Source organism: Podarcis liolepis (assembly GCF_965112155.1).
Source record: "Podarcis liolepis genome assembly, chromosome: 2".
Taxonomy (NCBI): domain Eukaryota; kingdom Metazoa; phylum Chordata; class Lepidosauria; order Squamata; family Lacertidae; genus Podarcis; species Podarcis liolepis.
Genome location: NC_139555.1, coordinates 60,931,684 through 60,957,972, shown reverse-complemented (window position 1 = coordinate 60,957,972; position 26,289 = coordinate 60,931,684). Strand labels below are relative to the sequence as shown.

General features: G+C 42.5%; 1 protein-coding gene across 1 annotated transcript in view; it reads left to right on the top strand.

Annotated features, from left to right (window-relative positions):
* Nucleotides 1-7,997: 7,997 nt before the first annotated feature.
* The window catches only part of COL23A1 (collagen type XXIII alpha 1 chain), a 310,868-nt gene continuing 292,576 nt past the window's right edge, over nt 7,998-26,289 (top strand). Inside the window, exons 1-2 of the mRNA XM_083488091.1 lie at nt 7,998-8,558; nt 15,810-15,879. Coding sequence (XP_083344217.1) covers nt 8,292-8,558; nt 15,810-15,879 — 337 coding nt within the window. The 5' untranslated portion in view covers nt 7,998-8,291. The remainder of the gene's footprint in view (nt 8,559-15,809; nt 15,880-26,289) is intronic.

Below are 26,289 nucleotides of genomic sequence, written 5' to 3'. Positions count from 1 at the left end.
TTGGTGGGGTCAGCTGCAGGGGGAGGAAAGGAGAGTCCAGTTGTGCAAGCAAAACTTCACTTGTCCACTGTTGGATTTCACCAGTTGTCTTTATGAATGTGATTGTTTATGGTAGGCAGATTGTGCTCTCGGTTCTTGAATATTGGGGGTGTGGATAAAAAGCCATGCTTTACCTTTGCCAAAAATTGCTAGATAATTCTACTTCCTGGTCTGCTAAAGAGACCAGAAATTGCAGCTAGCGATATTATTCACATTTTCATTATCAACTTTAAAGTAGCATGTGTCTCAGCATTGAATCTTTTAATACTATAAGGTCTGTTACAGCATTTGGATTTATGTAATGAGCCTTGTAACATGATGTTTAACACCCTGTATAGTAACTTCAATCCAAGGAAAAGTAATAATAAATGTACTTACTACATGTATAGACTGTTCTTCACCAAGATCAGTGTACATAGGATTCTTCTTATTCTCACAACTGTATTGTGCGGTAGGATAGTCTGAGAGATGGTAACTAGCACTCAATGATGTTAACAAAAGAAAATGTCAGGGAATGTGTATTGTCACAATCCAGATAGGGTTGACAAATCAGCCAATTGCCAGTCAAATGATATTATTTGGTTGTCATTGTGTGGGTGACAGCTTGGTAAATGACTTGTAGCAAGAATAAGAAGTGAGGGATTCTTTTCTCCAACCGTGCAGAAGTCAGAGGGCAAACCTAGAAGCACAGGAATACATCTCCTGCTGCCCACCTGCTGTAATTACAATAATCTCCAACTAAAGAGGAAGACAAGTAGTCATCCCTGGGCAAAGGTCAATATCTATCAGTCAGTGGCTCCCTCTTGCTGCAGGAACCAGCGAGTACACCTTTTGTTGATCCATCCAAGCTCCAGTGAGGAGTTAGTAGTGTTTGAAAATACTGAAAGTACTATGTGGAGTAAAGTACAAGAGAAACTGCTGCAAATGAGACAATGCATTTTGGGAAGTTATGAAAAGCCAAAAATCTAATTAGATTTTTAAAATACTTGATGGATTAATTAGCCTTTTAAAAAAACTGGTCAAATGTCCAATTGTAGCAAATTGAGACAAGTTTTGTATGTAGGGTGAAAAAAGATGCCCCCAGGTGGAAGTGCCTTTAAATACCAATGGGAAGTGAGGCTGCCTGTGTTGTCCTACTACATATTATAGAAGCACAGGTGAGTTGGGTTTAAATAAAATGTAAACTAGTGGCAATGAAGCAGGTTTGCATAGTTGCATTCAGAGAACAAAACTTTCTTGCTCCTGCCTGAGATAAATGAAATAAAGAAGGAAACCAAATACAGAAGCCCTCAGAAGGGATTCAAATGGTTTTCATTTCGATAAGAATTTTTCAAAGTGAAGTAGTGGAAAGAGCAGATTTCAAACTAATGAGCACGAGAAGCTAGCAGTGGTAAGTAAGCCAAGTTATTTCATATTTAGAAATGGGTATGATATTGAAGTAGGATAGCTGGGCTGTCTTTGTAGGTTGGTAGTTTACATTTTAATTTAAGGTGGGGGTGGGGCATTTCATCCTGGTAAACAGCATAACCTTTATATTTACTTAAGAGCCCAGGGCAAAGGAACATGTATTCTTCCAGATGCTGGGTTTCAGCTCTCATCTACCTCATCCAGCTTTGGTCAGTGGTCGGGAATGATGGGAGTTCTCAGCCAACATCATCTGGAAAATGATCCACAGGTTCCCTGCATTAGATGATGATCAGTCACTGGATATGTACCATGCCTTTTTGTTAACTGCTCAGGACTTCTATACACACTGCCCAGGTTTGCGCCCTGGGAAGATCACTTTGGAGCTGCTAACGCAGCCATTTGACTTCACCCCTGGAGGCACACTGTCTCTAGAGACAGGTGGATACCAACAATAGCTTGAAGTGGACATGACAAGCGTCCAGTTTGGCAGTTTTCTATTTAAACATATTTATGTTTGTGATATTAACTCTCTCAGAAATGGAGGGTAGGGGGCAGAGTTATGATAATATTTGTTTCAGAGTAGGGAATAAAAGACAAGATTTTTCTCAAGACATTTTGAACATATTTGCAATTTGGGCATTCTTTTTCCACTAGGTGGCACTAGATGCTAGTACTTAAATGCAATAAATTCTGAACTGTTGCATTATTTTGCTTTCCATTTCCAGCCTTTGCTCTGAGGAGCTAAGGGTGGTGTACATACGGTCCTTCCACTTAACACTTTATCTTGCAAAACCTTGTGAGGCAGGTTAGACTGAGAGATGGTGACTGGCCCAAGGTCCCCTTGTAAGGTTTATGGCTGAGGATTTGAACGCTCGTCTCCCAAGTCCAATACACCCTAACCATTATATACAGGGTTTAGAACTGGGGCTAGCAGCCAACACAGAACCAGAGTTTTCTATTGCTATGTAGCCAGGATAGTAGTATATGTTAAGAGCTTCCATGCTGAACTGCTGTCAGCAAGAGACTTAGGCCCCATCTCTACTATCCATTTGAAGCAGTACCATCCCTTCCCTCAAACGGTGGTTTCTTAAAGGTGCTGAGAATTGTTAGAAGGCCCCATATTCCCCTCACAGAACCATAATTTAATCCTCCTTCCCAGGAAACTCTGGGAAGTGTAGTTCTCTGAGGGGAATAAGAGTATCCTAACAAGTCTCAGCACCCTTAACAAACCACAGTATGATGCAGCTTAAGTGCAGATGGGACCAAAGGTGCTAGAGTCTCACAATCTGCTTGAATGCCATTTCCTTTGTTTTTCTTTCCTTGAGTAGCCCCCATAAAATAACGGGAAAATCCATAATTTCTGCATTGTGGTGACTGGGCAACTGCATGCTTCCCTTTCTTCCGCTTCCCAACAAAATGTACCAGTAAAGCCATGCATCTCTTCAGATTGAACCTGAAGTAGAATGAACGAGTTGCTCTGGAATATTGTTTTCAAGACAAGGTTTCATGGAATATTGTTTTCAAGACAAGGTTTTCAAGCACAAGGTTTCATGGATTACAGTGCATTCCATCAGATTCATAAATTGAATCTTACCCTGAGTTGCATTACAAAAATGTGTTTGGAGTTGGAGTGGGGATTGTAAACTTGAACAGTGAGGTCAAAAGGAAATGAAATGCAGAAAGTACAGGTGGTGATAACTGTGCTATTGACACTGACCATACACACAAAACCAACAAAAAAACCAAACATTGACGATGAAGAACCTGTGGCAATCCATAAGTTGTTAGACTCCACATTCTATAAGCTCCACAGGTTCCCTATCCATGGTGTAATGGGAAATGTTAAAACAGCTTGGTTTGGCTTCCCCTTCAAGCTACCTGAAGAGTTCCCTGCATGTTTGTAGATTATCTCAAAACACTTTTTTGTGTGTGCCATGAACAAGTCAGATGAAGAGGCACATTGCGAAAGAGAATCCCTTTCTTTCTCTCCCCCTCCCCTCCCATCTTGGGGTTGTAGAATGGGATCTTTGGCATTTCCGAATTGTGTAACAGGAAATAAACCCACAAATTAGAAGATGTTATGGGGACTTTGTGAATTAAAATGGTTAGGCTTACCTGGGAATGTTATCAAAGCACATTTAGATTTAAGGAACTTCCAGATGTTTGCTTTCGACTGTGCTTGTAGTGCCAAACCAGGAAATGAAACAGGAAGTACCTCATAAAAGTGGTTTTTGTTATGCTGGTGGACTGTTGCTACCATTGCTGGTTTTGGATGGCAGTTGCTATTTTCTTCCTCTGTCTTGATCCTGCCAATACTTTTTGTAGTAGAGGGCATCAACACCAACCAGTTACCGACAGAGAATCACAACCTTAGCAAAAGACAGTAGATTAGAATTGCTGCAATTCTGCACAGGTTGAACAGCTGCAGAATTAAAAGTATAACAGTTGAATGTGGTTTTATATTGTTTTCACTTTCATTTTACATTACAGCCAAACCTCGGTTGTCAAGCATAATCCATTCTGGAGGCCCGTTTGGCTTCCGAAATGTTGGCTTCCGATTAGCTGCAGGAGCTTCCTGCACTCAGTGGAAGCCATGTCAGATGTTCAGCTTCTGGAAAACGTTCGAAAATCGGAGCATTTACTTCCTGGTTTTCGGTGTTCGGTAGCAGAAACATTCCAAAACAGAGGCGTTTGTGGACTGAGGTTCGACTGTATTTGTTTTTTAGACTGTAAACCGCCTAGAGATGAAAAATAGGCCATCATTCATTTGATGGTTTTTCTGCAACAACAATGTTTACAGAATAGGTGCATGTTCTTTGTAGCCTGGACAGAGTTGATCAGGAACATGCTCTAAGAAGAACGGAGGGAGAACCTGTTTTTTCTAAGAACACTTTGTTTGCCCTTAGGCACAGAGATTTGATTACCGTATGTCAATGTCCCATGAAGCACAATCCTAAGTATTTTTCTTCAAAAGCAGGCATCAGAATTCAATGGGGCTTACTTCCAATTAAGTGTACACCTTATTTAATTTTAATATGTTGGCTTTCAGAGATTACCCTTCCCAAGGAGGCAGCCAATATTACAGTTTTGAAACATTAAAAAAATGATAACCAACTGTTACTGGCATCTGTCTGTCTCAAGATACAATCTGTGTGCCTCTGGGGGTGAACCCAAACTGCTGTGTTAGCAGCAATGAAGTGATCTCTCCTGGGCAGTGTGTGTGGAGGTCCTGGGCTGCCCAGATGACAAGATCCCCCTCTCGGCCTCGCTGATGTAGGCTAAAGGAAAGCAGAACAGTACGTTTGGCACCAGCATGGCTGTAGGAATTGCTGGATGGAGACGTACAAGGCCCTATCCAACCGTCTTAGGGACTTCACTCTGAATTTGTGCAGGGTTTACTCCTTCATCTTTTCTTCTCCCAAAGATATCCTGCAAGACAGCAGAGGTTTAGAATCAGAGTTTTCCTTCTAGATGGGCTACCTTCCCAGGGATGGGGTGTATAAACAACTAAGATATCCAGAAAGATTATAACATCAGTTTTTAAACTCATCAGAAAAAACAGCATCAACAGGTTTCTGAAAAGCAGCAAAGCAGACATCAAAACAGGAGCAGTTAAGTATAAAGCAAGTGCAACAGAACTTCCTCCCCTGCCCCATGCTCCCCAAATGTGCTCTGGGTCCTCCCCCCCCCCCAATCTTCTGGAGCAGATTTGGGTGTTGTGCAATGGCGTGCAGGAAAAGGAGACGGGGGAAGTGCTGTCATGCTCATGGCAGTTCTTCAGCACACAATGATTTAATTGGTTACAACCCAGAGTGACTGGCCCAAGACCACCCAGTAAACTTCAAGACTGAGTTGGAGTTTCTTCTCAGTTGTAGCAGAACACCCTAACCACTGCACCACCCTAACTCACAGGGACAGCTTATTGTTACTGAAGTAATCAGGATTCAGGTTGCTAGAACTTGTCCTTGCCATGCTGTTTTACCAGATAGGAGCAACCTCAGCCATTTAGCAGGCCCAACTTTCTCATTTAGTAGTGGACATGGATCGTAGGACCACACAGAGAACAGGATTATTTTTCAAATGAAAGCTGCAATCCTATCCACACATTAAGGAATGCAGCCCATTGAAAACAGTGGGACTTGCTTCTGAGAAAATATGTGGGCAATTATGAGCCAGATTCCCAGCTTGTCCTTATTTTATTATCATCTGCTCTGAAAAGATTGGTGGTGCTCACTTCTCCTTTTTCAGTCTAAGCTGTCCTGGAATATAGCCGTTTGGAAATTGCGGAGTTCCCTGTTTTATTTTCACATTTAAGAAAATAAAGTACCATATATTATTTTCAGAACTCCTTGATTCTGTGAAACAGTCCCCACAGAGACTGAATCTGCTCTAGGGAAGGGATTTAGCTCAATGGGTAAGGGCCATAGTTCTGGCACTGGGGGTTGCTGGGTTGTGGTGACCTATGGCACGGCCTTTTTGGTGGTGGTTCCCTGTTTGCTAAACCCCTTGCCTAATGATGTATTTCAGCCTTGCTTGCTATTGGCTTTTGGGATAAATGTTAAAACATTCCTGTTTACCTGGGCATCTGATGGTTGAAAGTTAGTTGTACTGGTTTAGTATTTATGTGTTTACCACTCTGGACCCACTTTGGAGAAAGTGCAATATATAAATGTAATAAAGAAATAAATACAGAGCACAGTGGCAGAAGCATCTGATTTGTATGGAAAGGTTCTCGGGTTCAGTCTCCAGCAATTCCAGGTAGGGCTGGGAAAGACCTGCCTAAAAGCTGAAGAGCCATTTCCAGTCGGGGTAGACTGTAGTGATCTAGATGACTCGTGCAAGGCAGTTTCCTGTGTTCCTTTGTTGTTGAACACACTGCTTAATGTACATGAGAGATGTGTTGCAGCGCAAGCAAGTGCTAAAAGCTGTGTTCTCCAACCTAAACACACTTTCCTCCCATTGCTACAAACTTTCTGTGGTTGCTTAAAGGGGACAACTCAGGGACACTATTTTTTTCCAGCTGGTAAATGTATTATGTGTTTTCAGACCCAATTCAGTATATATTTCAGCATGCACACTGAACACACTGCGACCGACTTCTGAGGACAGGAATGGTCTGCTATTCATTGCCCCACCTTAACTCTTGGAGCCCAATCCTAAATGACTGTACTCACTTTTACAGTTAGTGGGATTTGTGTTTTTCAAGTTTAGGATAGACCCCTCTCTAGCAGTGTTGCAAGTTAGCCTCACATCAGCCAAGGGAGCCAATCCTATGAATGCTCGCTCAGAAACGAGGCCGGAGGAACACACAGGATTGCAACCGAAGTTGAGCTGGGATTTGAATATGTGCTGCCCACAAGAGCTGTAAATAAATGCTTTGGGGGGATCAGGGTTTTGGAAACGGGCACCGTCGCTTTGCCCTGGCTCAAATTAATAAGCGACCATCTAGCTGCGATCTCCTACCTGCTTATTTGGGAGTAAAAAGGTAAAGGGACCCCTGACCATTAGGTCCAGTCTCGCTTTATTGGCCAAGGAAGCCGGCGTTTGTTGCAGACAAATGTGGCCAGCATGCCTAAGCCGCTTCTGGCGAACCAGAGCAGCACACGGAAATGCTGTTTACCCGCTGGAGCGGTACCTATTTATCTACTTGCACTTTGTGCTTTTGAACTGCTAGGTTGGCAGGAGCAGGGACCGAGCAACAGGAACTCACCCTGTTACGGGGATGCGAACTGCCGACCTTCCGATCGGCAAGTCCTAGGCTCTGTGGTTTAACCCACAGCGCCACCCGCGCCCCTTATTTGGGAGGAAGCCCCAGTAATTCCGTGGGAATACTTTCGACTGGCATGTTGCACAGTTCATTTCCCTGCAGTTCAAATACTAAGGCGCAACGCTACGCATATCTACTAAGAAGTCCCACTGATTCAACGGCACCTCCTTCCAGATAAGTGGGTGCAGGACTGCAGCCTAAGGACACTGATATGTTTTAAAACAGATTTCTGTCTCTCTGTGTGTAAACCGTCCTGCGGGTTTGAAGGACGGGTTCCCCATAATAAGTGAAGCGTCACAAACAAATGCCTCTTTCCGAGTTGGGTCTTTCAGGACTTTTGTGGCCCTTCCGTTTCGCAAAGTCGGGGCAAGGAAGAGGAGCCGCGCGCGGCGGAACCCTCACCCGTCAACCCCGCCGCCTTCCACGTCCCTTGACAGACCTCGCCGGCTGCCTCCAGCGCTTGGAAATAGTCCCGGTGGCTTCAAGGGACGGGGTCCTCTCCCACCCAGAGCAAGCGACGGACAGGACGGCGGCGATCAGCCTCCTCAAAGCGCGGAGGCGCGCGGAGAGAGGAGAATCCTTCCGCAACTGACACCTCCGCAGCTGCAGGCACGACTCGAGGCTTGCCGACGAGCCCCTTCTTAACCCACCTCCAGCTTTGGAAGCGCCCTTCTCCCCTTTCAGCCGGGGCTATTTGCGCAGCTCCCGCGCGCGCTGGGAGGAGACTGAGGAGAAACCATTGGGGGGGGGAGGCTACCCGCATCGGAATCCCCAGGGAGGACGAGGAGTGGGCTGGCGAGCTTCTCCCCCTCCCCAGTCCCAGAGCGCTGAGGGAGGAGGAGGAGGAGAGTCCACCACCCACCTACCTCCCCGCCCCCGCCCCGCGCAGCTGGAGGGCCATGCTAGGGAAAGAGGCCACGCTTCCCAAACTTCCTGCCCCACTTTCCTCAACAGCCGGCTGCCAGGAGGTGCCGCCGCCGAGCGCGCCCCAAGTGTGAGGAGCGAGGAGAGAGCCGCCTCAGGAGCCGCCGCCGCCTCCCCCCTGAGGGGACCGTGAGCCCGCCACCCTCCCCGCGCAATGAGCGAGCCCCGGGAGAAGAAGGCGCCCTCGGCTTCGCCCCCCGGCGGCACTGGCAAGGGCCCCGCCGTCGTCTCGCTGCTCTTCTCGCTCCTCTCGGTGGGCGCCTGCTTCCTGCTCAACGCCAAGACCTCTCGGCTCGAGGGCCGGCTGGTGGCCCTCGAGGAGGAGTTGGCCGCCGGCCGCGCGTGGAGCCCCGGCGAGCAGCTCGGCGCCGAGCCCCTGCTCGCCCTGCTGCAGCCTCAGGTGGACGGGCTCCTGCAGGAGGTGAGTGGACAGAGAGGCGGACGGGCTGCTGGCGCCTGGGACGCCTAGGAGGCGGGCAGGGTTGCGGCAGCTCTCTCCGTCTCCAACTTCTCCAACAACTGGCGGTGATTGACAGGGATCCACCGTGGCGTATGCCAAGCGCCCTGAGCCGCATGAAGAGTGCCTTCCAAGGCTGACCAAGCCTGGGAGGCTCGCGAACGTGTCGTGGCCAGAGCTTTCGATCTGATGAAGCGCTGGCAGACCGTCGCTCCCCCAAGCGCGCGCTGTGCTATGTTCGCCTTGAAAGTGCCTTCCAGGACACTGGTGTCGCTTCTGCTGCAGCAGGCGAATCAGGTTACCTCTTCTCACTTAGCAGCTGGAGGGGCAGGCAGACTAGCGTCTCCAGCTTCTTTGAATGCGAAGTTTATGGGGTGCCCTTGGTTGCGTGCTGTTATCCTCCTCCTCCCTCCAAGGAGTTTGGAACAGCGTTCCTTATCCTTCTCTCTCCACCCTCTTCCTCATTAAAACAGCCTAGGCTGAGATATATCGACTGGCCCAGTGTAGTGCAGTGAACTGAGCGGCTTAGAACTCAGATTTCCTTGGCCCTTGTCACACACTGCCAGGAAAATATGTTCAGATTCCAGGGCTATGAGTTCCAAAAGGTGGGGAGCAAAAGAGTGCTTTTGAGCATGTGCAGAATGCTGTCCCATCAGTAGACTACAGCCAGCTCTAGTACATCTGGGATTAGAGGAGAAAGAGCTTTCAGATCAAAGGGTGTGATTTCATAGAATCATAGAATTGTTGCACTGGAAGGGATCACAAGGATCATCAAGTCCAACCCCCTGCAGTGCGGGAATCTTTCACCCAGCATGGGGCTCAAACCCAGGACCCTGAGATTAAGAATCTCATGCTCTACCAACTAAGCCATCACTCAGGGAAAAAAGCTTGGCCATTAGCACCTTCTGAAAACATGCATTGGTGACTGAACCAATTTTTCAAAAATAAGTGCTTTGCAGGTCTCTGCTATGGAGCACTGAAGAAGTTTGAATATTACAAACATCACATTCTGTAAGACTGAGGAAATCCACATCATTTTAACAATAATTCCTCAAAATAAGAGGTACTTTAGTAACCTTTTCATGTTAGTGCTATTGTAAGATTTAAAGAGAAATTTAATTGCATTTCTCGAGTACTTCTGAATAGAGTTGCAAAGGTTTACAAAGTGTGACCCATATCTTGGAGCTTGTGTGCTAATTGCATGATGAAAAGCATTTTGATGGATGCTAAGGCTTGTATGGAAGCAAAGTGCCAAACATTTTACTGCTTACAAAAGTTAATTGTGTTTCCTCAAGAGGACCTTCCTAATTGCCCAGCTTCTTTGATCCGTGTGGTGATGAAACTTCATGATTCTCCACTGGTGGGTTCTCTTTTTGTGAGAACCACTAATATAAATGTGAGAAAGAGCCTTGTGGCACCATAAAGACCAACACACTTATTTATTTATTGCATAAGCTTTCATTATAATATAAATATACAAGTCTTTAAAGTGCACAATGTTTTCAATGTTTTTTTTATTATTCTGTTGCAATGAGCTAATATTGATTATCTCTCCAGAGACTAGTGTGAAGGCTCATGCCAGAGGAGACAGAGAATGATATTGGACCAGTAGTTTTAGATAACATTCATGATGACACTTAGGGTTTTCTTATCCATAAGACTTTGGCCGGCTGTTTGAATTCTGGAGATTATGGATAGACCTTTTAATTGTTAAATGCTTCAGATCCAGACTCGCACTAAGAGCAGAGTTTCCCTGTGAGTTGTCTTGATATTAGATTGTACAAGACAGCTCAGGTCTCTTGGTTGTGAATACTTTATGAAAAATATATGTAAAATAAGGCTAGAGTAAATCATTATGTAGGTATAGCTCCATTATGGAAAAACTGCCCCCAAATTGCTCAATATTTAAACCTGACAGCAGTGTATATAGCCTGTATTTAACCCGTTTTGCTGTTGATTGTGAGCAGCCAAGTCAAGGAAATAGTAGCAGGGAGTTTTCACATGGACCTGACGGATACAGATCTTGCAGCGCTTCAAATGTCATCCATCAAACATGGACAGTTCTGGATAGTGTGGGCATGCTTCCCAGGCTACATGGATTCTTAAGTCTGCTGTATTACTAACAGCTCACTCATGTAAGGCAATTGTCCAATAACTGTTAAGCATATTCCATCCTAATCCCTTTGCTGCCACAGTAAAACTTGCAGTATATCCTGGAGTGCGCTCCTGGCTATAGATAGAGCACTTGTATCAGTATTTTGGATTTGGGATGGAATTTCTATGTCATTTGTATGATCAGTTCAAGGTTATTTGTATGTGATAAATAACTAGAACAGCCTACCCTAGCCTGGTGCCCTCCAAATGTTTTGGACTACAACTCTTATTGGTCCCAGCCAGCATGGCCAGGTTGGTGAGGACTGATGAATGCTGCCGTCTGAAACATCTGAAGGGCACACGGTTAGGAAAGACTGGTCTAGAAGAGCAAGAGGGGAGGAGTGGGGAAGTTGCTTTTGGAGTAGTAGTAGTAGTGCAGCGAAAGGAACTGACATAGAACCAGTTCTTTACTTGGAATGATAATTACGGATAAGATATGGACAGCATATATATGTTGGTTTGATTTTAGGTTGAAGAGGCATCATTGTAAAGATAGCAAAATACAGATGGGAGACAAAATTTTAGCTCTCTGATGGGAACTTTCATCCCTGTCCAGATACATTTTGCAAATCATTAATTTTTTATTAGTATTACAAATTGTTTCTTGCCCTGTAAAATGGAATTCGATTGCTGGATAATATTTAATTGTTGAGCAATTTTTGAGCATATTTGAGCAATTTTTTTTAAGTGTTTTGACTGTACTGAAGCACTTGGATGATAAATCAATGAATAATTAACACTGTTGATTAACCATTGATTAACACCATGTATGGGCAGGGTATAAATAATGATAATAATAGTAATAATAAATTATTATTATTATTATTATTATTATTATTATTATTATTATTACTAAGTCAGCTGCTTTGTTTTAAATGAGTACCAGGGAAATTCTATGTGTGTCTGCTCCAGGTTAAATTCTGAGCTTATATCCAGGTATGTGTGTGTAGGATTGCAGTCTAAGGCTGCAATACTTTACACATTTAGTGGTGTATAAGCCCCATTGAACTCAGTGGACTTCTCAATAAATGCACCTAGAATTACACTATAATGTCTTGCAAGTATTGGCTATGGTGAAGGTTGCATTTCCAAGATGGGCATTTACCAAGATCATATTTACAGTCGTATAAACAAATAATATGGAAATCCATAAGTTCCTTAGGAAATGCTTTCTTATTATTTATGTTCTTACAATGATAGGGTGGCCAGGTGAAAGAAAGAAAGAAAGAAAGAAAGAAAGAAAGAAAGAAAGAAAGACAGACCAGGGCTCCTGCTCCTTTATTAATTGTGTAGAAGAGAGAATTGTATGTAAGTTACACCTCCTGAAATTCCATTCTCAACTATTAAAGCTGCCAGAGCCCTCACCTCTCCTTTACTTGGCCACCCTAGTAGTAGGCTCATATACTTAGCAACACTCCCTGAAACTTACTACTACATGTTAGGTGTTTGACAGTTAAGGATTGTGCATTACTTGTTGCATGATGTGAATCACTTCCTTTTATAATATTGTCATGTATGTCAGAAGATAATTCTTAGCCTCAAAATCCACAGTATGAAGAACTAGTTCTTCATTGCTTTCCGATATTTTATAAGATGGTTCACTGGTTTCCTTGATGCTATTTGCTCATGTGCATAAGCCACAAATGGACTTGATGGCTTCAGGATTTGAACAATTCACTGATTGACTAAGGAATAATGGAAGGCAGTATAGAAAAGCAATCTTAAACCTTGAAAGTTCTTTTTGCTAAAGCATTTCCTTAAGGGAAGCAAATGTAATGTTGCCTATTAACTGCGTTGCCAGTTTGTTATTTTTAGTTGTTATGGGACAGTGCCAAAGAAGGGAGGAGATGTCACTGAAGGGAGATCAGTGATGGCATGCTAGCTGAAAGAAGAGAGCTCCAAGGGGGCATTGCAGCATGTGGTATAGCTCACTCTCATACTGCACAAAATGTCCCAAGAGTATCTCTGTAGGTGAAACCACACAGTCATGGAGATCTCAAATGAACTTGCATAGAAATATTCTTAAGGACAAGAACAGCTTGTCGTCAAAGGGTGAGCATTTCTCCCAGGCTACCACCTCTCTGACCTGTCAGACCTTGTCCTAAAGGAAACCTGTAGAATTCCTCTAATCCATAAATTAGGAAATCAATTACTTTGGTGAATACACAGAACAAAGAGGCTAAGTAGAGAAACTTCTCTGTTTTTGTTAATAGATTGTATATAGCTGGGCAAACTGCCTTCCTCCAACGAACATTCAGAGTTACTTTGGAGGCAGCCAGTTTGCCCAGCTATATCCATCATTATCTTGGAACTGGTCCTCACCAACAGGGAAAAACTGATCGACAACATGGAAGTACTGGGAACTTTGGGAGAAAGTGATCGTGCCCTTTTGAAAGATTAATTCTTTTCAGAGGGTAGCTTATATGTGAGTACAGACCGGTTGTTTGCAGCCAAGAAAAGTTATTGGTGTCTATCATGTAAGGCAAAAAATGTACCTAAAGGTTCTCTCTCAGCAATGCAATAGTTAAGAAAATTATTGTTTTAAAATGCATTGATGTATATGCTTAATCCTTAGTGTGCAAACCTATGATCCCTGGGAGCATGACTCAGGGGTCTAGAATGCTTCTGGTCTTTTTCTGCAGATGGAGGAGACATATGCCCTTGGATAGTGAGATCCAACCTAATGTGACCTCACAACTGCAGAAACCTCCATGGCCCTTGCCTTGTTGATATAGGAGTTCTAGTGTTGGTAGAAGCAAAAAAATGAGCATTCTGGAGGCATTTTAGTGAAGGTATAGATTTGAAGTAGTTAGGTGCAACTGAACCTAGAAGACAGGGTGAGCAAGACATGTGCCAGTCATGCAGCTGATGTATGTATTCTCCATGAGTGGGGATATAATTTTTTTTTTAAATCATGACAAAACTCAGCAAGGAAAAATGCCATTCTGTCCTAACTTCTTCTTTGCTGTCATGTACATTTCAAGCTCTAGATACGGCAGTTCAGCATCCTCCACTTTGGATTCTTATGACATCATTAATTGCATATCATCAATGTGAATTTTACATCTGGAAAATTAATTGTTATTTGAATTTGCAACATTTAATTTTTTAGAAAATTGGTTTCAGCAGCTCGTATTGACACTTTATTTTAATGTAAAATATTATTAGAAATGCCTGTCATTGTTTAGTTAAAATTTGAGTCATAGGGCAGAAAACCAACAGAGACATTGGGAAGTAATTAAAACTTTGCATGGGGTGCAAAATCCGAATATGGTTATCTGTTCAAATATTTAATAAGTTTGCAAAGAGCTTTTTGGAAGTATAGCCAAATGAAATTCTAAATAGTGCAGTAAAAGGCTTCTCTGTAAACTTTACTTTGGTACCAAGTTGCCATTTAACTAAAAAAATTAATGCATTAACACCCCCTGCCCAAAGACTGGGATGTAGTAATACCTCTCTACTTGTTCTGAAACAAAGACTTCAATTCAAAGTGGATGGTCTTCATGCTAGAGCAGAAATGTTAATGAGTGCAGATTAAAGAAGTATGTAGTTGTAAACAAACAACACTGGTTTAATTCACAATAACTATATTGTTTCCTAGTAGCCTTAAAACATTCAGCTTATTGGCCAGTCCTAAAACTTGGAAGTGTCTGCAACTACGGTTGGAACTAGACATTTTGGAACAATATGGTTTTGCAATTGAGGGAGTGAATCAAAATGTGAGTGTTTAATCCTTTCCTTGAATTCTCCCCTGCATGTTCTCCCAGACCATAAATGATCTACACACACCCGAAGGAAATCCCTACTTAAGGAGAAACACCGTGGCTTGGCATTTGTGGGAGAGAATTGGAGCAAAACATGGCAAAATGGTTGTGGTGTTTGTGCTACAAGCAGATCCATTATGATTGCTATTGCTGCTGTTTTTGTTATTTAGTATTATTTATTAAATTTATATACTGCCCTTCATCAAAAGACTGCAAGGCGGTTTACAACATACAGCACAAATATCTGTACAATACAAAAACCAATACTTGCATTTCTTCATCTTAAAAGACAAAACAGTCCCATGGATGCTAGCTAATGTGAAATACAACCAAGAGTTGTTTAGTGTTGCCACCCATGTTGCTGGGAATTCAGCAGTCTTTATAAATGACAACCCTTAAGCATTTCATAAAATAAATAACTACGTTAGGGATTTGTAGGTAAGCCTTCTAGAACTCTGCACAGAAGAACACGGAGAAGTACGCTAGTCACCAACGTACTAAGAGTGTTCTGTTTCTGAATCAATTCATCACACTTGGTTTAAAAAAACCCACCACCCCCACCAAAAATGACCCCAAGATTAGAAAAGCCTTCTTCATATACAGGCAGGGACAACCTTTCATACCCTAATAAATTTCCACCATTGCCATGTATTTGGGAGTGCTGTATCATAGAATATCATAATTGTAGGCTAAAAGGGTGAAACAGTGAAATGGACTTCCTCAAAAGGGGTGGACTCTCCTTCCCTGACCTTTTTAAGCAGAGATTGGATGGCCATCTGTCATGGATACTTTACTTGAGATTCCTGCTGTGCAGGGGGTTGGATTAGATCAGGCACCCCCAAACTCAGCCCTCCAGATGTTTTGGGACTACTATTCCCATCATCCCTGACCACTGGTCCTGCTAGCTAGGGATCATGAGAGTTGTAGGCCAAAAACATCTGGAGGGCCAAGGTTCAGGAAGCCTGGATTAGATGATCTTCAGGACCCTCCCAACTCTACAATTCTGTGGTTCTATGAAGTCTTCTACAAAGAAAGTTAAGACGGCACATCACATGCTAACAATACAGATTGTGGTCAATCTGTACAGTTTTAAATCTCATGGTTTCAGTGGGCGGGGGTGTGTGTGTAAGCATGTGCTTAACTTTCCTAATGAAATCAGCGGGCCTTAATGCTTAACTTTGGATTGTATGTATATGAATAATAGCAGTAATACAGTTTAAAGGGCGCACTTGCATGCACACACCCACACCACTTTTTCCCTGTAATTATATGTTTTTGTCCTCCCACCCCCCAACAGAAACTGAGTGAAGGATTAGCCAAACTGCGTACAGCAAGAGACGTATCATCTGAATGCAGGTGCCCACCAGGTATGTAGAATGGTCACTTGTTGTTACTGAGAATGTCTTACCCGAAAAATATGAAAAACACCTGCAGTGATTTTTTTATGATGAGAATTGTCCTCCTGACATGCATTTGCCCGTGTGCAATTGCAAAGAGGTTTTGAGTGTAGAAAGGCTATCTTCCCTCTCAAAGTAATCTGACAGACTTCTCTGCTGCAGATGGTAAGAAACGAGTAGCTGATGTGATAAATTCATTGCCCTTTGTGATTTCTACAATGTCTTTGCTCTCATCATGCTATGAATTATGCCTGATATATACATTATACTTACATTCTTTTTCTGTTTATCAAAAGTAACCTTTATCGAATCTCCAAGTCCTTTCACTGAGTCGGTGGCGGACTTTGAGCACTCAAATTTCAGTGGCGCCCTGTGCGACACTAAAATTTGACATCCCTCCACCTTTCTTGCTCCATTCTACAGCATTGTTGTGGCGGCCCTTGCAGCACAGCGTCCAGTGCAGCCACACCAGTTACACTACCCTAAACCCACCTCTGACTTACTATGTAAGAACTGCCTTTATATAGTCACCCTGTAAGCTTTTCACCGCTCATCGTAGCAAATAACTCAAATGAATAATTGAATGGTTTTGATATGTTTTTGTTACAGCTGTGTTTCGTGAGGTCAAACTAATGAATAAGTGTCTAATGGCTTCAGTATGGACAAAGTATGCAAATACTCAGTTGTTTGTATGAATATTGCCTATAATACTTGGAGCAGCATGAAGCATGCTATCCCATATTAGACATGTCTGCGCATCATACGAGCAGGGTCGTTTTTTAGATGATGGGGTCAAATGCTTCCATATGAATATCTTTGTTTTGTACAGAAACCAAAGTCCACCTACACATCGTTGGTTCATATATTATTTAGTAATGAAAACATCGCAGGCTCCAGCATTTGGAACCATAACAGACAAAAGATTGCAAGCAGGAATTTCCCTGACCTAAGTGGACATAAAACTTATAAGTCTGGCTCAGCTTCGTTTCTGAAATCGTGAGAAAGGGGAAAGCATGCTATCTTCTTTTGATCTTTAAATTATGTATAATAGTTTTAAATATTCGACTTATAGCTCTTTTAAACGTAACAGTATAATTGCAGTCCTCTTACTTAGCTAACCACTAGCAAATAAATTGATAGCTGTCTTTAAGCTCAAAGTCTAGACTGACTTTCTTTAAAATAGGCTAGATTGATTGAGACGTTAATCTAAAATTCTTTCTTGCATGTCAAAATGTCAGTTACGTTTGAGGAACAGGAAGTCTGTCTAATTTTTAAATGTATGTTTTGGTTGTTGGAGCAGAATGAATATCTTTCATTGGGGTTTCCGATTACAGTCTTGTGTCCATTTTGCATTGAAATGTATGCTTCCACTGCAGAGTTAGTCTCGATTCCTAGCAGAGTAGACATAGCATTATTGTTACAGTGGGCTGGCATTACTGTTGGCGGACCTTATCCTTGGCACGAAAGCACTTGTGAGGCTGATTTGTAGGATTGAGCTGTTCCATATTTTTGCCTTCTCTTTTGTGTTAATACCTACACTTGAAAACAAAATACAGCTAGGTTCCCTGATTATGATGACACTGGTCTGCTAGCTAGGAAAAGTGATGCAGGATCTGGGTAAGTGAGGGGGTTTGGGGTTGCATTTGACATTTTGCAGTCAACTGATATCTGCTAATGTTAAGCGGTTAGAATAGCTTAGAAGGTTCTCTTGCTGGCCTTTTGTTCACCCTGCCTACTGGGTCATAAAGCCACCACCTTTCTGAAGCTAAGCAGGTATGAGTCTGGTCAGTGTCTGAAGGAGTGACTGCTTGGGAACTGCATGTGTGCCATTTTGGGCTCCATCTCAGGAGAACAGTCAGATATAAATGCAGAATTAAAAAATATGACAGGAAGACAAAATAAGAGAGTGAGACGGGAAGGATTGAGGGAAACCCGTCTCCTTCTTTATGTGCTTCTTTTTGTCCTTCTGTTCTTCCTGAGAAGCAATCTTCTTGCCTACCTGCCTTCTTCTCCATCCTCCTCCATACTCTGGTCTCTTCAGGGCCAAACTGGACAATAAATCTGCACTCAGATTGCCAGTCATTTTAAAGGAAGATATATAGGGAGAGGTTTGGATCAGGGCTGCAGTGCTGAGGGGAGGGACATTTATGCCTCCCTGCACATGATTTCCCCTATCTGCATTGCCCCTCACTGTGGTGAAAATCATGTCAATTTCTGTATGGAACTAAATTCGTGACTTGGGAACAAGGGAAGCATGTGGCTGTGGCTTTCAGCTTGGCAACAGCCATGCCTATAGTTCTGCTTTAAAAGGAGAAGAAAAATATTCCAGGAACATGGTAAAGTTGCCTTCCAGCAGAGTGATTATACTCATACACAGGCTAATTTATTGGTAGATCTACTTACTGGGCAATTACAGGAGTTGCGGCCAGTATTGTGGCAAAATTCTCATTTAACTGGATCAGTATATGAGGTGCCAGTTATGGCCAGCATCCAAAGAGCTACCACTTAGCTGTGCTCAGAGTCTTGGGGCATGGCTAGTAGGACTGGCCTTTTTAATTTTAAATAGCAGACACACATGTGATGTAACATAAACTATTTTGGAAAATCACCTCCACTAAAAAAAACAACATTTGTTGCATGGGATGTAGGTTGCTGATTAAGACATATGGAACCAGTGGTATAGGCTCTTGGGATCTTGGCCTGAAACCACAGAACCATGATTCGTTAAACAAAAAAATATTTGGGTTCAAACACTATTATAAATTGCGACACATGATTGAAAATTGATCAAAAGATTCAGACACTTGCCCTCCTCTCCTTGCTGCCTTGGAGTCTATGTTAGGACCTATTGCGTGTCGAGACCCCGCAGCCACCCTCTCATTAGAAATAACACACACAAGGACACAGATATTAGGTTTATGTTATTGGGCAAATTTTGGCCACAACTTTATTGAATTACAGAATGTGAGCAGTATTGGCTTAGGCATTGATTGGACCTGACTATATCTGACTCCTGCACATTGTGCAGGAAGTGCAGTAAGGGTAAGCCACCGGTAGGGGGAGCCCTATCGATGCGAACCAACTCAAGCTCCCCCTGGTGTTCCCGTTGGGGTTCTGCCAAGGCCCTAGCCCCCAGCCGGGCTTCGGACAAGATCAACACCCCTGGATTCCTTTAACGGAATACCCTTAAGCATGGAGGGGCAGGTGATAGCCACACCTCCCCTCCCCCATACAAGGTCAAACAATGCCTAACCACAACCCTAACAAAATTGTGACGATTGCTGCGAGGTAGGCGAAAACCAAGTGGCCAGTGCCAATTCGCCAAGAGGAAAAATTCCTACCAGGCCCCTCGGACAACCAAGGCAACCAACCGAAGTCCATAGCAAGGCCATTGCCTAACCTGCAAAATAGGGAGGAGGGAGGGTGATTGAGGAAGCGAGCCAAAGAGGAAGTCCTCTGGCTCGCTTCTCAGTTTAAACGGCCCCTGGCCATGTCCCCCTGGCCAGCGGATTGGCTGGCTGGGCTCTGACGTGGCCGGGATCCCCCAGGCAACGGGGGACAAAGTCCCCCGTCCCCGGTGGGGAGTGGGTGGCCACGCAGTCCACTGCAACTCCTCCCCACTGGGAAGTGGAGCAGATTTGTAATATCACTGGGGTGTACCACTCACTTACGCCTGGTCCAGTGATCAACAGGCGCCACAGAGGCTGTGGAACCCTTCAAATGACTCTAGAGAGACATAGGGAGGGTAGATGAAGTAACTGGAGATTAAGGAGAAAAGCATGGAGGAGAAACAGAATGAAGGAGGATGGCTGTTTGGGACATGGGAAGAGGGAAGACAATACCTTCAATAGGTGTGCCTGAGGAAGGAGGCAAGGCAGCCAGCAGGAGTAAGTGCCATTCTGGGCAGTGAGAGGAAGGCAGGGTGGGGAGAGCAGTAGGAACTTGCCCACTTGAAAGAGGTGATCCATACTCATACCCTTGGCAAAGAACAGAGGCTCTGGGAACAGCAGTAAAGTTAAGCTGGATCCTTTATTAAAAATATTTCTTAATTTAAAACCAACAAATAAGCATGAAAACATAAAACAAAACAAGAGTCGAACATAAACAGAAAAAAATTTAAAAAACCCCACAAAATCATCCAAAATGTTTGTGCAAATAAGTAAAGCTATGAATGTTTGTGCCAGACATGCCTCCTTAGGAATGACATTACAATGGTGGGGTGCTACTCAAGAAAAGGCCTTCTGCTAAAGAGGCTACCTCATCTTAATTCATAGACACTGTGGTATGGTATTTGGACCTCAGGCTGTTTAGGGTATTCAATATAAGCTGGGCATTCTTTAGGAGAGGAGAAAGGTCCTTCTAAGTCTTCCAGCTCATGGACACCTGACATGGCCTGGCACAACCTGGGTAACCCCTGAGAGGCACAGGTGGGACCAGGAGAAATTTGTGATTGGAGAGGAACCATTCCACTACAAAGTATGAGAGAGAGGACTCTGGGAAAGATCTGTGGCTGACACCCCAAGGACAGCCCTTGAGGGGCCATAAGAATGCTTCTTCAGGTCCATAGCGGGTGCTAGACAGAGCTCCACTTCTTGAGAGAGAAGCCAGACTATAGACTTAAAACCCCTATGCCAGTGACATAAAATAACTGTTTGGAACTTCTCCATGTCCTGTCTTTCTTTATGGAGCCCATGGATGAGGGCCAGCTCAGCATTGGCCTTACTAAGGGATAGGAACACAGTTGTCTACAAATAACCAAATGTTCTTGATCTTAAGTTAACTTTCTAAAAATAAATTGGGAGGTTTATTTATCTCTTGTTAATGTAGAAGCTCAATAGTACGTTTCCGAGCACAATTCAAAGTGTTGGTGTTGACCTTTAAAGCCCTAAACGGCCTCGGCCTAGTATCCCTGAAAGAGCGTCTCCACCCCCATCATTCTGCCCATATGCTGAGGTCCAGCGCCGAGGGCCTTCTGGCGGTTCCTTCATTGCGAGAAGCAAAGCTACAGGGAACCAGGCAGAGGGCCTTCTCGGTAGGGGTGCCCACCCTGTGGAACGCCCTCCCATCAGATGTCAAAGAGATAAACAACTACCTGACATTCAGAAGACATCTTAAGGCAGGGAAGTTTTTAATGTATGACATATTAGTGTATTTTTGGTCTTTGTGGAAGCCGCTCAGAGTGGCTGGGGTACAAATAAATTATTATTATTATTATTATTATTATTATTATTATTATTATTATTATTACTATGACTTGCTCCCAACCATGTATGTACAGGAACACAGCCTTAGCCACAACTAACTTAAGTTGTGTGGAAAATGCAGATATTCCACTGGAAGTGTTCTCTGAAACTCACAAGTAGCAATCTTTCTATAAAGCCTTTGGCATAGTTGACCACCAGAGGGAGCTAATATTATTTCATGAATACCATAGAAACCAAAGTATTGAAACCATTAAGAGAAATTTGCTAATAAATCATCTGAAATCCATTCTATAATGTGGAAAATTGCTCTAGAGCTTTGCAAGCCAAATAGTCTAGAAAAACTGTTCAGTTTCTCATTTGTTCTCTTTATTTGGCTATTAATGCATCTAGATAATGTTTTCTGCTGTAGTGTGACTGGAACTTCATGCAAGTGCCATAGCTCAACTACAGTCTCAACAGTATTGTGTGTACAATATTGTCTGTACAATAAGGGCTTTTTTACACTTTGGACCGGAACATTGCATGATGAAAGGGAAACTGAATCAAAATACTTTTTGTACAAGCAGAAGGACAGTAACTGCTACAGAACCTACTTAACGTATCACAGTATGAACCTAGTGCAAGCATTTTTTTGAATCTTACTTTTTGAAATAGTTTGTTTCTACTTACGTTTCTATGAATTTAGCAAATGGTTTTTAAGTAGAAATACATTATTACATTGGAAGGTTGCAACATTGTAGAATATTTCACCTAAATATTCAAGTTGTAGAATTCATGCTAACAGTGCTTTCCTCCCCTAATGGGCACCACTGAAAAACACTGTTTCTGCTTTGATTTTAAACTGAAAAGTAAATTTGTGCCCTAATCCAATTTCTCTCTGTGTGTGTTACACAACCACCCACAGAGTAGGTGTGGTATGTATTTATGTATCATTCACAGGTTCACAGGTTTTGGATTCAGGTTTTGGATTCAGATTAAACCTTGTATTCACAGGTTTTGGATTCAGATTAAAGCTAGCATGAGTGAGCACGCATGGGAGGTACCTCTGCTCTCCTTTCAACAATGTCCCTCTCCTTTCCTTCAGCTCCTTGTGCCACAGTCATCAGGAGCAAGTTTGTTTGTTTGTTTTTGAGATGGGGGCTGCTGGGGTGAGGAGGGGGAAGGAAAATCCATTTTTGGCAGGCTTGTCTTGGATCCATGTTTTATACATGACCAGGATTTCTTCTTCATTACCGTTTGTAGACGAGAGCCATTCTTCACTGTGTGGGGATTTCTTTTTGCAAAGGGATTTCTTTTTGCAAAGTTAGAGGCACAGACCTGTGTTGTTAGTGTTAGATCTGAGACAAATACTCATTCAATAATTGATTGCAACATAACCTATATAAAGTAGGCCATTTTCATTTTAAAAATGCATTGCGAGGCAGGCACATAACTGTCATTCTTTCAGTAACAGACATCCTGAGATTGTCAGAACTGGTAATAGATCCTAAGGGGTTTACCTTGTAATCGTTTTTTCTTTCATAATTCCTATTTGTTGTATTGAGGAGCAACTTATAGGGTGAAGGAGAGTAACTCTCATTTCTGAAAGCTTTGGACTTCTGAGCAGATCAAGATCCTTCTTGTAAGAATTTTACTCTGGTGTGTGAAATAACTGTGTGTCTAGCAAATCCATGACTATTTCACAACAGTACTACAGTAGCTGGCCTCAAACAAGCAAAAAATTGGAGAATAAACCTCCATTCATAATGTCTTGTCTCCTCAAGGATTAAAAAAATGATGTTTCCTTCTCAAATTAATAATGTCTGCATGTATAATTTTATGAAAGATTCAGGGTTGTTCATGGAACATTAAGTTAATTCAAAACAAGTATTTCCCAATAATGTGTTGGTTTACAAAAACAATGAAATGATTCCTGTTAATGCCACATGTTGCTTCATTTCTCAGAGTGAATGCCATGTGGCAAGAATAGGTGGTAAGCAGGGTAGTTACTGTTAGTAGTTGGCAGGATCTCACTTGGGTGGTTGAAATAAAGGTGCATAATTGTTAGCTGATGTTTGGTAATAACCTAGGAACTTGGCCCATGTTTAATCTTTTTGTGTCACCTTTCTCCATGAGAAAATCATGGTTGCATTTCATGTTGAACTTTTACAAAATCAGAATATTTCCTGCACTGCAAATTAGGCCAGGCTTTAAAGTATTATTATTATTATTTAAAGCTCCCAAACTTTTTAAACATGAGAAATTATTGGGAAGTTGATTTCAGTCTTTTAAAAACAAAGACAGAGTGGCACACTTAGAGTATCATATGTTCCAGACAAGAGATCTGTTAGCAATTTTGTTTAAAGAAGGAGCAATTGGCAGTATTATTAGTTGTAGACCTGTTGCCAAATCTGTCCCCATTGCACTTTCCCATGTTCATGTCCAAAAGATGACAGAGCTGCCCTTCCTGGCTCCATCTGCATATTTATGACAGGCCTCAAAGGGGCATCTGGAGTGATATCTGTGCACCACATGTGTTGATGTTGCAGCAGAAGGTTGGCTTGTCCAAGCAATTACCTGCAGTAGTTAGCAGTGTCCTGGAAATAAGTGAAGTAATGCACATCTGAAACGGCTCTCAGGAGCAAAGGACTTCATGCTGCCTGAGAACGCGGTCAAGAATATGATTAATCCATAGTGAATAATACTCCGTAATATGGAATGAGAAACACTAAGCATGTAAAACTAACATTATTGAAGCAACTAGTAATTGAAAACACTGCAAGCCCTTAAATGCTGAGTTCTTCATTACGTATTCTGAAAAATAAAATAAAAATGCTTTTATAGCATGTCCTGGCTAATGGCTGTCTGATTCTGTTTTCCAACCTTCAGAGCAGAGAGCATTAATTAGGTTAAAACACAGTTGTTCCTCTCTAGGCTTCAGGGTTGTTGTTTTTTTAAAAAGAGATCTTTGGTTTCTTAAGCTCTTCAGGAACAAAGTAGTAGCATATAAATTAGAATGAAATGAAAGGGACATCCAAAAGAGAAAGTATTGTAGTAATGCCCAATATTTTTCCGCCTTCAGGGAGAAACTTGTCACAGGAACCACAAAATAACCATATCACAAGGGTGGTGGGAAGTCTTCAACCAGAAAGAAAGAAAGAAAAGCAAGCAACTCTCCCCTCTCAAAAATAAAAACACAGGGGTAAGAAGAGCAGGCAACAGCTCCACCCTAAAACAAAACAAAACAAAACAAAAAAAAGGAAAGTGCTTTCAACTCTTAACTGAAGTAATAAAATAAAACTCTGTGCCCAAGGACTAGAACATGGTCGTGGTTCCATGAAATTATAGGCCAGTTAGCTTAATGTCTGGGTAAATTGGTGGAAAGTATTATTAAATTCAAAATTATCAAGCATATAGAAGGACAAGCCCTACTGAAGAAGAATCAGCACGACTTCTGCAAAAGTGAATCTTGTCTAGCCTTTTCAAATTATTTAAGAGTATCAGCAAGCATGTAGATAGAAGTGGCTATCTGAAAATCGCATCTTTGTCTATACAACCCTGCCTGGATGCTAAGGTCCTCGGGTGAGCACCTTCTCTTGGTCCCATCAACATCAGAAGCACCATTGCTGGTGACATGAGAGGGAGAGCCTTTCCTGTGGCTGCTCCCATATTGCAGAATTCCCTCCCAAGAGAGATTTGATTGGCTCTCTCCTTTTTATCCTTCCGCCAGCAGGTTAATACCTTCCTAAGGCAGGCCTTTGAAAGCTAAGGTGCAGGTGTTGCTGACCAGTGGGTTGCTGTCAGGGGAAACTGTATTTGAATGGTGGTTCTAAATGTATTTTAACTATTTTTTTAAACTAGCTTGTTTTTATTATTTTGCATTTTATTATGATGTTTTTAAATGTTGTAGGCCGCCTTGAATCCCAGCTTGAGAGAAAGGTGTGATATAAATGCATGTAGTAGTAGTAGTAAGTACTCAGATTTTCCAAAAGCTTTTGACTCAATGGACAGCTCTCACCACAGAGGCAAGTAAGAACTGTGATCTCTGGAGGATTGTATTGGCATTTCTTCTTTTAAGTTGCTAATGAATGATCTGTAGTTAGATGGGAAACAGTGAGGTGGCTGCCTCAATTGGGGTAGTAAAACTAAAAAGGATTGCAGATGGTTACAGATAATTGCTACAGACTGGGTGAATGGGAATAAAATGTCAGATGCAGTTCAGTATAAGTGTGAGGTGATGCATGTTTGGGCATAAAATGTTAACTTCATATATATGCTAAGGGAATCTGAGCCCGCAGTGACTGAGCAAGGAAGAAATCTACCATCTTCATAGTGTGATGAAAAGGTTGACTCAGTATTAGCTGTTAAAAAGGCAAAATCTATTATAGGGATCATTAGAAAAGAGACTAAAAATAAAACTGTCAATATAATTTGTTTACGTATTTATTTCTAACGTGTATATACTGTTTCTAATTGCAATACGGTCATAAAGCGTTTCCAAAGCTATCAGTGAAATCAGCCACCTAAAATAATACAACAGTTTAAGCACTACGGCTAATAAAATGTCATAAAATCAACATGGCAACAACACTACAGTTTCAGTATTATGGCATAATATCTTTATATGGAATCACTACACTTGGAATACTGTGTCTAGTTCTAGGTTGCCATACATGAAAAGTATATGGTAGAACTAGAAATAGCTCAGAAAAGGGCAACCAAAATAATCAAGGGGTTGGAGCAACTGCCCTTGGAGGAAAGGTAACAACATTTAGGGCTTTTTAGGTTAGACAGATGGTGAGTAAGCTTGGTGTGTGTGTGTGTGTGTGTGTGTGTGTGTGTGTGTGTGTAACATAAGCATGATGTGTAGAAAGTGGCTAATCACACTTAAAAAGATAAAGGACCCCTGACAGTTAAGTCCAGTCACGAACGACTCTGGGGTTGCGGTGCTCATCCCGCTTTACTGGCCGAGGGAGCCGGCGTACAGCTTCCGGGTCATGTGGCCAGCATGACTAAGCCACTTCTGGCAAAACAGAGCAGTGCACGGAAACGTCGTTTACCTTCCCGCTGGAGCGGTACCTATTTATCTACTTGCACTTTGACATGCTTTCGAACTGCTAGGTTGGCAGGAGCTGGGACCGAGTTGGGACGGTTCGAGGGATTCAAACCGTCAACCTTCTGATTGGCAAGCCCTATG